This window comes from Brachyhypopomus gauderio, chromosome 4, assembly GCF_052324685.1.
Source record: "Brachyhypopomus gauderio isolate BG-103 chromosome 4, BGAUD_0.2, whole genome shotgun sequence".
In the NCBI taxonomy this organism is placed as follows: Eukaryota; Metazoa; Chordata; class Actinopteri; order Gymnotiformes; family Hypopomidae; genus Brachyhypopomus; species Brachyhypopomus gauderio.
Window position 1 is genome coordinate 6,943,631 of NC_135214.1, and position 11,872 is coordinate 6,955,502.

Genomic DNA, 11,872 nt, shown 5'->3' on the forward strand with positions numbered 1-11,872 from the left:
AGTTATTAATTCGACACAAACAGCACCACCGTGTAAACAAACTAATGGCATACATCGGTTTACAACCCAGTTGTTTGTGCGTCTTAATAACAAATCTCCACGCGCCACAAGATTTTGTTGGTCCTTAAGCTCAAACGAACGTTTAAAAATTGTTTTGACGTGACGCTTCTGCTCGGTCTTAAAGACGTCGGAGACCTGCCACTCGCCGAGCGGACAGCCAATCAGCGTCGGTCTTATACAGACCTCCGCCTCGTGATTGGATGAAGGATGTGGAAGGTTTGCGCACGCCCGACTGACCGTAAACATTCGCGTAGAGTCTCTGGCACGGAGGGAGGGACGGATAAAACTGTCAGAAGACGAGCGAGGAAAGCGAGGACAGGGGGAATAAAGAGCACCAAGTGTGGGATTTCTCATCAATCGCGCCTTCATTACCAGAGGTGCGTGTGTTAGACGTAATGAGATGGATTCGGAGGTTAAATCAAACAGAACCCGTCTGTGAATGAAATATGAGGACCGAGTTGAAATAAGAAAGCGCCGTGGAAGCTCACCGCGCACAGGACCAGCGGGAAGTTTACAAAGGAAAGATTGTCCTGATGTAAAGATAACAGACGATAATGGTCCTGCGTGTGGGATTTACGTAATCGTTACCTTCAAAGTATACAGGACAAGTCTTTTCGTCTGTGTGGGCTTTTTTTTCGGTTCTCTTATTATAAGACCTTCATTGCGAACGGAGCGCAGAGTTAAACATGATGTAAAAGTGTTTTAACGGCCCGTGTGGATTTCCTTCAATATTTGATGGATATTTATCGTTCCGAGTTGTCGGTGGATCAAACCGAAATACCAAGCATAGTTTTAGTTTTCCAGTGTGAATAATTCATGACATAGAGTGCCCCTTCAAAGGGTGGAAAAAGTTAGGGCAGTCCGGGGAGGGGGTACACTTGTTCGGAGTGGTTAGGGGGGATGGCCACGGCGACATCCAGTCCCTACCTGACCAGCACCAGTATTCTCTCGTCAGGTTCGACGGTGCACTCGGAGTCCGGAGGTGGTGGCATGCAGCCGGGAAGTGCCGCCGTTACTTCGGTGTCAGGTGGATACAGAGGAGACCCTGCGGTGAAAATGGTGCAGAGCGACTTTATGCACGGGACCATGGCGGCTAGTAACGGGGGGCACATGTTAAGTCATGCCCACCAATGGGTCACCTCGCTGCCCCACGTCGCGGCCGCCGTGGCGACAGCCGAGGCGGGGTCGCCTTGGTCGTCGAGCCCGGTCGGAATGGCCGGCAGCCCGCAGCAGCAAGACGTCAAGAGCAATTCGAATAGAGAAGACATGCATGTTGGTAGCTCGTTACACCACAGATCTCCGCATATAGGAGCTCACCAGACACACCAGGGTGCGTGGGGCGCTACCACCGCGGCGCACATCAGTACAATTACCGGAGCGCAGCAACAATCGCAGCAGTCCCTTATTTACTCACAACCGAGGGGCTTCACGGTCAACGGGATGTTAAACCCTCCCGGGAGTTTGGTTCACCCGGGTCTGATGCGTGGGGAATCGCCAGAGATGGACCACGGCAGCCACCACCATCATCACCACCACCCGCATCCCCATCATCATCACCAGCAGCACCACGGGGGAGTAAGCAGCCACGACTCGCACTCGGACGAGGACACGCCGACCTCCGACGACCTGGAGCAGTTCGCCAAGCAGTTCAAGCAGCGTCGCATCAAGCTCGGCTTCACGCAAGCCGACGTCGGTTTGGCCTTGGGGACTCTTTATGGGAACGTCTTCTCACAGACCACGATCTGCAGGTTCGAGGCGCTGCAGCTGAGCTTCAAAAACATGTGCAAGCTGAAGCCTCTTTTGAACAAGTGGCTGGAGGAGGCGGACTCCACCACCGGCAGCCCCACCAGTATCGACAAGATCGCAGCGCAGGGCAGGAAGCGCAAAAAGCGAACCTCCATCGAGGTGAGCGTGAAAGGGGCCCTGGAAAGTCACTTTTTGAAATGCCCCAAGCCCTCGGCGCAGGAGATCTCCTCTCTGGCGGACAACCTGCAGTTGGAAAAGGAAGTCGTTCGGGTTTGGTTCTGCAATCGAAGGCAGAAAGAGAAGAGGATGACACCGCCAGGAGTTCCCCAGACACCGGAGGACGTGTACTCTCAGGTCGGCAACGTGAGTGCAGACACACCGCCTTCGTCCATGGACTGCAAACGTATGTTCACTGAGACATAGAACTGATATTTTAATGCACAGTTCAGTTAAATGGACGATCATTATCTACAACGCATGAGTTTTCTTACTACCGTTATGACTCCCGCAGATATGTGCGTTTACGAGAAAAGAATCCTCACGTCAAACCCAATCATAAATCTAACCTGCCTTCTGCACTCCAATGTCCCTCGTTTTAAATGACTGTCTTTGCTCTGTCTTTCAGGAGAGTTTTGTGGTAGATTACTTAAAAGATGCAAGTTTGAAAGATGAACCGGACGACCAGGTGGGGACAACTCCAAGCTCATATCGCCAGGTGATTCTGGCGCATTGACACTGCAACAATAAGAAAAATTAAAAGTAGATTTATGGATTGCCACCAAGAGAAATGAGGGAAATTGTTGTCATGGGCATAAACACCAATGGACATAACAAAAGAAACTTCAGGACTTGTCGCCATGTTCGCGGAGGAATAATGGTGATCATTTAAAAAGGGAATTGTCTTTTTGCCTCAAGTATTGGCAGGAGCAATTCCTGAGGACGCTGTGCTTCAAACTACAGCTTTTCTATTTCATAGTTTTTTTTTTTCGTGGACCGCACTTCTGTGAATAGTTTTCACACAGGGACTACACTAGGGGAAAAGGATTCTAAAACGGCACTTATTCCTCATTTTGCCTGCCCTCTCGTGAACACTTTTTTTGTTGTTAGTTTGGCTAAATAATTGTGGATTTTGTCCCTTTTCTTACTGCTATTTCCACGCAGTAGTTTTGGCGGATTTTGATAATTCTGTGTAAATTTGGCAATATGAATTCTCAGTGGTGATTAACTTGCTTTATATTTTTCAATGAAATGACACTTTGGAATATTTTACGGAGTCACTGAGATGTTGCGAGCTGTGGCGTTTCTCGTAGAAGTAGCATTTCTTGTACATCGTTTCCCGCTAATTCTGGGTCCTATTCTATACAGTCAGTGGGCCACCACAATTGTTATTAAATATGCCTACAAGACAGCACATTGATCAAATCTGATAGGCGGACAAATCATTGTCAAACAAATTTTATTATTTTTTTGTGGTTGTTATTTAAGTTCAGTATTGAGTCAGTTCGAGGTGATTGAGAACAATAAATTTCATAGATCTGACAAAATAAAGCTTTGTGTTTTTTTGACCCAGGTCTCAATATGTATAAAATAACAGATACGAATAAAATTAATTTAATTCATTCGATGCAAAATACCTGACACAGATTAAGTTTTTATCTATATGAAAATGGAGGCAACTTCCTACAGTAATTTAAAATAATGCATTTTCTTATGTTGACCCTTGGCCTATATAAATATTAATATATAAATATTCCTCTGATGTTCAAGAATGCAAAGGAAAAATAAAAGACGCAAACAGAAAAAAGCTAAATATCCAGTGTATTTTAATGGAATGATACGTTAGAAAGCCAGTTTATCTCTGCTCGAAACTGGTATTTTATTAGCAGTTTCTTTTGTGTTTACCTTATTTTAAAAAGCGCATATAGATTCAATGTAGTTGTCTAGTTTAATAACAGTCCTTACGCAAACTGCGCAACATTATTTTCAAGAATGACACATTGTTTTAAAGGCTAAAGGGACCCTTTAGCTGTCAGCACTGCGTATCTTTATACGATTATTTTGTTTCAAGAGTAGGCACCGTCAAACTTTAGAAATGTTTTGTACTAGCGCTCATTTGTAGACATTCAGTGGTTGACAAAGCACCTTTTTAGTATAAACATTGCTTAATTGCAATATAACTACTGCTTAATTGTTATCTCTACTTTTATTTTTTTTTATGTATTTTGGTTATTGCTGTGCTGGCAATAGTCCGTTATCAATGTGACCTATCGCTGCTGTCGTTGGAACAGGTCACCCCCCCTCCCCCAAACACCTCTTGCATTTTCCACCTGTCATCGTGTTTGTTTGTACTCTCGCATTAGTTGTTAATTTTCTTAAAACAAATGTGTTGATCTACAGCATTAACTTTAACATAACTGACAGGTAAAGCTGATAAAGCAGACATATTCGAGTCCAGTGTTCAGCTTATCTGATTCTAGCCTACGCGTGGACTAATTTTGTGTCACGTTACACCACGAAATAGCCTACAATATCGTATAATAAGTGGTGTTTTATCATTTCATGCTGCACTGAGCACACAACGGCCTATTTACTGTCCGAAAAAGACATTGCATCAGAATAAAAGAACATACGTTCCTGCACATCTCGATGACGTCATTTCGACGCTATTTCACGCGCGCGCTAATGCAGGAGTGAATTTGTATGCATGGAAATTCGTATGCGTGCCACGTAGCTCACTGGGTGCAAGAGGGCCGAGATCCTTCTATCAGATTGCGACGAGAAAGCTGTGCCAAAGGACTGAATGAATTGCCATTATTTTAAATCCACCGTTTGTGCTGGGTAGATACGACGGACTGTTGGCTCTTTATTTCGTCAGACAAGTTTTGTCATTTTTCCCCTATTTGTATTATTCTCCTTTGCTAGGAATAGCTGGCTCGCGCTCTTTCTGCGTAGGTGCGCCTAACCTTCCGGCTGAACAACGCTCCAACACTGGCCTGAGCGAACGGGCCATTTTTTTAGGAACTTTTGTTTGCACCCGACTATTCAGCCAAACGCACGGTCCCTTTCTTGCAAATTTAAATTTCGCGGATGATTTACTATAAACCGGTTGCGCGGCAACGAAATTCAACCTGTGCTCAAGACAGTGCACCCCACACCCCAAGAAGCAGCATATTCCCATTAATAAAAACGAATGAACCGAGTTGCATTCAAGAAACTTTATTCGAAAAGCGCCCGGATCGAAAACTCATGCTATATATGCATACAAATGCATGCAACAACTACAGCAAAAACAGCGACGACAATTATTATTTTTCCTCCTCCTTTTATTATTACTACTATTATTATATATTTATAATAGCAGACGCGTTAGGCCTGCTAATTTGTTAAAGGAAAACAAACCTTAAAATTAAACTTCAAGTTGTATTTGCGATGTTCACGGACCTGTAAACACACGTTACTACTTTTAAATGCAAATTTAACACGCAAGTAATGGCAGAGTAACCCAGCCTGTTTGAAAATCATGTGTTCCTTCTATTTAAGCTCGTCTATTTTAAGCTCGATATTCGAATTCATATTTGAAAAGGATGGCGCTCATTATAACTCTGAAATCGATACTTGTGGGCCCTTACTTTAAGGTACAAAAGCTACTAAATCTAAAATATTCTAGTGCAAACTACTTTATCATATGGAAATGTATTTTATAATGGATTATATAATTGCTGAAAGTATGTAAAGTTACTGCACTTATTTATTTAGCGCCATCTTTTGGTCATAAGCGAAGGTTTCCTTTTAAAATGTGTGGAATCTGGGTATAGACTTATTGGTGCTGTGTTTGAAATCGCATTTCCTAAAGAAAATGAGTATTTATTGATCTGTATTAACAAAGGCTTTGTGTGTAGTCTATATAGGCAGTAGTTCCTGTAATATAAAAAGAAAACGAAACTAAATAATAATAAAAATATAATATAAAATAAATTAACTTAATATACAATTTTTTAAAATTAGGTCTACATCTTAATATCCCTGGAATTTCTAACTATGACCGTCAACAACACAGTAATGTCACATTAGAAGGGAGTGGATTTTTATGAAATGTATTTGTCTACAAGGGTGGTGTTATGTTTGCAACTTTGCCATTTTTCCCCGTTTCATTTGTATTAGTCAGTGTGCGTATATGTGTGTGTATAGGGACAGGCTAGCGGGGCTGGTGAAGCTGACTCTCTCAGTGGCCAGGGGACCTCTGTCACACACCTGCCCCGAGCACATGGCACAGGGCCCGGACAGGTCAGCTGGCCCAGCAGGCACCTCACCCCGGCAGCAGTTGCCAAGGTGACAGTGTGTCAGAGCCTGCCTAGAGTTTGGGAGCTGAGGGCCAAACGCACCAGTGCAGGGAGAGGGGGACAACTCACACACAAGACCCTTAGCAGCCAACTCATTCTACACACACACACACACACACACACACACACACACACACACACACACACACACACACACACACACAAACCTGTGAAGACCACGCGCATAACCTCACCGCTTCAGGCTTCTATTTTAAAATATTTAATTTCAGATTCTCGTTATGGCTGGGCTTTGAACTCAAGTGGATTCTACAGGCCAAAATGCACATACATGTGCATGTGTTATACATATGAGGGAGGGAGGGGGAGGGAGGGAGAGAGAGAGAGAGAGAGAGAGAGAGAGAGAGGGGAACAGATAAGTAAAGAACAGGAGGTGAAAGGCTTTTCTGCCTTTACTGTTGCCATCACATTAACTAGCGGACTGGATGCAGAAAGAGTCTGTGGGCTCTGTGGTTTAATAGATTACTTACAATTGGACACAGGTATTTGGAGTTAGCCATTATACCCTCGAGGCCCTCAGAAAAAAGAAATGGGTATGCATTTGTATCACATGTCTAGTGAAACACATGGACTCTACTCTTGCTTATGGCAAAAGGAAATACTCTCGTAAAATAAAATTCCTGATGTGTGATAAAAAATGTTGCAATAAAAATGTTACGGTGTCAAACATGGGCTTACAGTGTCTTGGGTCAATCCATAAACCATCGGAAACAAACACTGAAATGCTTGCATGTTTGTTTTAGTGAAATCCCTTTGGTGTTTGTTAGGACAAAGGTCAGATCTTTGGCTGAGATCACTGGAGGCACGGTCATTGGTTCTCAGCACTTACATTTGGGAGAGGTTTACATTTCCTCTCAGGCGAAGTGGCAAGCTCCTCCCCTACTGAAAAACAGCAAGAAAAAGCATAAAACCTGATTATGAAATTCGAATTACATCATAACTTTAACTTACTGATATTCTGTAATACAATACTGACCCACAGACAAAATGGACTCAAAATATGCCAGGGTGCTCTTTAACTTTCTTCGTAAAATGAAGGATTCCATTAGGGTGCCAGACTGAAAATATCACTTCATTGATGCCTTTATTTTTCCTGAGACAACATAATTATCGTAATTAGACAACAACAAAATGGCACTGTAACAAAATCAACAAAAACCTTTAACAAATAAGAGGATACTTTTCAGTTTCTCTGCTGTCATAATCCCATGTACTTATCTGCATTTTAAAAGGCTAAGTGCAGGAATTCCTGTTGTTCAAGCTTTTCCAAACGACACACACACTGCAAAGCAGAGAGTTTGGAGGCTGAAATAAAAGTAGTTAATTGGTGCAATACACCAAGGACATAATTATCTCTTTGAATAACTGGCGGTGGTTTAATTGCTGGTAATTGTTCTACAAACCTTGTGCAGAAGTGATGAACACTGGATGGTTATTGTGCATCATGTGCTAATCCTGTTATTTAGACTCAGTCATTAAAGTATGAATCAATGCCCTGCAATAAAATCTCTGAGAAGGACAAAATAACATGTGCAGATATATAGTATACTTGCTGAAAAATGCATCTCTACATATACACGCACGCTCAAGTGTGGCTCTAAAATGTCCCCACACATATGGATAAACAAAAACATAATGTAAAGCGCACTCATGACTAACAAACACACCCATACACACACTGGTGTGTATACAAAGTCATTTGGCATATTCATACCAGTGGGGTCCTGTGTGTGCTGTTAATTATTGCCACATTGCAAGACCGGGCTTTGAGCGCCACAGGAAACAAACACTGATTAACGTGATTGGGCCTGCTGAGAAATAGAGTCCAGTTGAAGTGTGTTGATGACTAAACGGTTCTCACCCTCTTACCCCAACAGTTTCACCCCCTTGCCCTCCATGCATTGTGAAGCAGGTCAGTACTACCTCCACATCGGTACAAGATCATTGGTGCCACACGTGTCACTGTCATTATGTCAGTGTCATATAACTGGACAGAAGACAATGGTGGATAATTTGCAATGTGCACATTCCTGCTGTAAGATGCATTGTGTACACATTGCTTTCATGCTAATTAGCGCTGCACCCCACTGGCCTCTCAGCTGTAATCCATTCTTTCACAAACGTCGATCGATGTGAGAATTGAAGACATCGCCCTCTGCTTTCAGTGCTGGTGGATTTCTCTGACACAGTTTAGAGAGTCAGTCATCAAGTCGATGAACTGCAGGTTTGTGGGCGAGGAGAGGGTGCATGGATCTGCATGACCGGGGTTCAGGTGACGCACGCATGTCTTTGCCAGAGGACTCCATGAAACTTTAAGCTTCTTCTGGACTTCAAACAGTATTTCCAGCACTACTTGGCTAAATCACAGCCTCCTTCAACCCGTTCAACAATGCTGTCTACGCTGGGGTTTATAGTTGAGTCCATACGGAATAAATCACATTTAGGCATGACAGTGGTGTTCAGAACTATCTATTTATACATGCCTCCAGCCCCAGCATCTTTAAGTAAATAAGAGTGAGTGCAATGCCCAGTAAAGTGGATAATGTTCACTAAGCTGGGGGAATCGGAGCAGAAGCTGCATTTATCAACAGCTTAAGAGTTCAGTCCGGACTGCACGGCACCTCCGAACACACGCATGTACCACTCAAGTGCCTTGACTGAGATTACACTATATTTCTTTTTTTTCCCCACTGTTTTGCCACAATATTCCATGTCTGAGATCATGGGCATCCGATTTGGTATGAAAGCAAATTTGAGGTCACTGAGGTCCAATGGAATTTCTTTTAGCCCCCCCCCAATGTTTCCACAGCAGCTCATTTTATGCGGTGTCTTCTGCTATAAACACCCACACAGCACAGCCCACGTATCATGGATGTATCAAAAAGGTCTCCAAGAGCAAATGATCACATTTACCACACAGCTGCACTAGATACACAAACTGATCAGCAACAGGTTGAGAATGTAGAGTTGACCAGACTTTCTTGGCTGTTGACACACTCAATAAAAGCTGCAGTGTTTAGGAAGCAATACATTACTGAATGAGTCTCTAGTCAAAAGGTACTGTGTCCGTCATGGCTAATCAGAGTCTGCCATCCTTTATAATTATTCAACTAATAGTACTGCAATAGAAATGTTAAATATTTCTTATTTCTCAGGCACGTTTTACCTTACATCGCAGACTCTAGAATTCTTACCAAAGAAGTATCCTGCAGAAATAAAGAAATACAATACATCAGATTTCAATACAAGTTTATTTTGATTTTTTTCAAGCAATTTTAAATATTAAAATAATTTGTTTTTCATGAATTAAAGTTCGTTAAAATTGTGTTTCCATTAAAACACTGTCGCAACAAACCTGTAGTTCTGAGTAGTACATTAACAAGAATCAAAACGTTTCAGCGACTGGGACACTTCTACCAGTGTTTCACACCCCCTCAGACACTGGGCTTCATCTCCTTCAAGTAAACACAATTAACCACTAATTTCAGCGATTATCAGGCTAGAAACCAATGTCTGCTTGTGAGATCTCCATCTTCTTGTTTTAAATGTCCCTATCTCATCATTTCTGCAGAAATGTACCTTGTGCGGACACTGAAATTTCCGTGGTGCCAACACTAAAGCTCCAAGCTGAACTAGAGAGCTACTTACTGGCAGCTATTAGTATGTGGACTTGGACAAATTCATAACATACATAATGACATGCTATTGCAGGAAAATCAAATTGTCCTGGACTCTGGCTAAAAGAACTGGGATTGGTCTCCTCGAACTAGTTACACAACCGCACTAGCGTTTCTAGCCAGCCAACACGTTGGGATTTGGATCGACTGCAACACACTGGAGTTGTTTATGGTCTAAACAATGGAGGCTGGTTATAACATGCAGTGGGAGGAGACGCTATAGGACACATATAGCACATATATTCCTGCCACCGTTTCGGTTCACCTGCTAAATCACAAAATCATATACTTGGGCCAAAGAGACAGACATCCTCACTAAACTCACGTGGATGCTTTGTTTGAATTTGATATAAATATATTATAGTTACAAGCTCACCTCTAGCATTCGATTCATTTTAAGTCGTTTCTTCTATTCAAATAAAAGCGTGAGCCAAATGAGCACGTGCTCCCCCTCCAATAAAGGCGGCCGTGCACGTGCTCCGCTTGCTCATTTGCCCGGCCGCGTGAGTCTGATGTAATATCATTATCTTTTCCTATGACATCCACACTGAAGTGTTTCATTCACCACTTTATGGTTACTTGTCACTGATTATAAAAAGTAAGTCAACTGTTTAGCCACTTCATTTTCATTATTGATGTGAAATATGATGGAGAAATAAAAACTTTCAAACATGCTAAGGGCATAAAAAGCACAATCTAAGTTATGTATACAAATGTTTCTGTTTCAGGAGTGGCTTTCTTTCCTGTGGTCACTGGTAAAATGCAACTCGGTGGAAGGCAGTCAGTAACGCGTCTAACCCAACAAACACACAGGACGGAAGAACATTCAACCTGGGCTGCCACGGTGTTTGTTGAATGGTGAATTAGGCTCAGCATGAAGGAATCAGCACGCATTCGCTTATCAGCCTTTAATCAACCATTCAATTACAGAGCCGAAATATCGCTCCTAATTGATCTGGCCTGCCGATTTGTTTCGATTTCTCGTTACCTCGAGTCGTTTATCCTCTCTACCCACCGGCTGCTAATGAATGGACTCGTTAGGAGGGGGCGTGCCTAAGCGAAGCTGACTCTGCGCGTGCCTCTGCCAGATGCGTGGTGGCAGAGAGAAGGCCGAATGTTAAAACAGCAGGCAGTGTAATGGGCACGGCAGTACTGGCGAGGCAGGCAGGAGAGTGGGCACCTGTCCATTAAGCCCCACTATGGATGGAGGAGATAAGTGGCCTGGTCACGGTGGAGTTTCGTAGGGACAGCTGCAGCTGTAGGGGGGTGTACTGAACAAAACTGCACAACAGATGAAGAAAGACGCAACAGCAGCTCGGTTAATGGCGCCGGACCTCTGTGCACTTTTTGCACTTCTCCAGTGTAATGTGCAAACGTGGAGACTGAGAGTAACGATAAAGCGGTAGATGGCGTGTTGGTGTTTGGACACACTTGTATACTCTGAACACGTGCACTCGTGAAGTCTAAAAGTCTGACCTGTTCTTTTTTTACACCACTCTTTCCATTTTAGGGCTCTTCAGTCACCTGGGCCTGCAGTATGTGTGCGATAGTGGCATAACTGTGCGTGTGTAACACTATTCCTCCCTCCTAAATAGGTCCAACAATCTCCTGGGTAAATCCTATGGGAGTGTAATACCCTGCTGAGACTGGTTTAGAGGAAGCCAGGTAGATCACAATGCTTTTTAGTTTATAGGTAAGGCATTTAAAGAAGAATGCAACAGACACCTAGGGGCAATTATCCAGATAGTCATGGATTTAATTCTACTGTTGTACTGTGAACATGTATTTATCCAAATAAAGTTATAATTTCTGAAAACCGATTGAAAGTTGATCTTGATAGAATTTCGTTTTGTTTGACTGGGTTTACTCTGGTGGAAACTCATTCGTTGTAGTAAGGTGCATTCTAAGAACTATTCCTCTTTAACTTTGCGAACTGCAGTCATTTCACAGGCACTGAACTGTTTAAGAGACACTCTCATGAGGTTGTTATTTCTAGTACATGTCAACAATCCTGGTATGACACTCCAGGGA

The 11,872-nt window shown here is 43.0% G+C and overlaps 1 protein-coding gene across 4 annotated transcripts; it reads left to right on the forward strand.

Annotated features, from left to right (window-relative positions):
- The first annotated feature begins 308 nt into the window (after positions 1 to 308).
- On the forward strand, positions 309 to 3,530 carry pou3f3a (POU class 3 homeobox 3a). 4 transcript variants are annotated; one of them, XM_077001876.1, is made up of 3 exons: positions 309 to 437; positions 1,016 to 2,169; positions 2,432 to 3,529. In XM_077001876.1, the coding sequence occupies exons 2-3, from the start codon at positions 1,051 to 1,053 to the stop codon at positions 2,537 to 2,539; spliced, it is 1,227 nt and encodes a 408-aa protein (XP_076857991.1). In that variant the 5' UTR covers positions 309 to 437; positions 1,016 to 1,050; the 3' UTR covers positions 2,540 to 3,529. The 4 variants fall into 4 exon arrangements, with proteins under 4 accessions (XP_076857991.1, XP_076857990.1, XP_076857988.1 ...); XM_077001875.1 differs by having other exon boundaries at positions 325 to 2,209; positions 2,432 to 3,530; XM_077001873.1 differs by having other exon boundaries at positions 326 to 2,169; positions 2,432 to 3,528.
- The last annotated feature ends 8,342 nt before the right edge of the window (positions 3,531 to 11,872 follow it).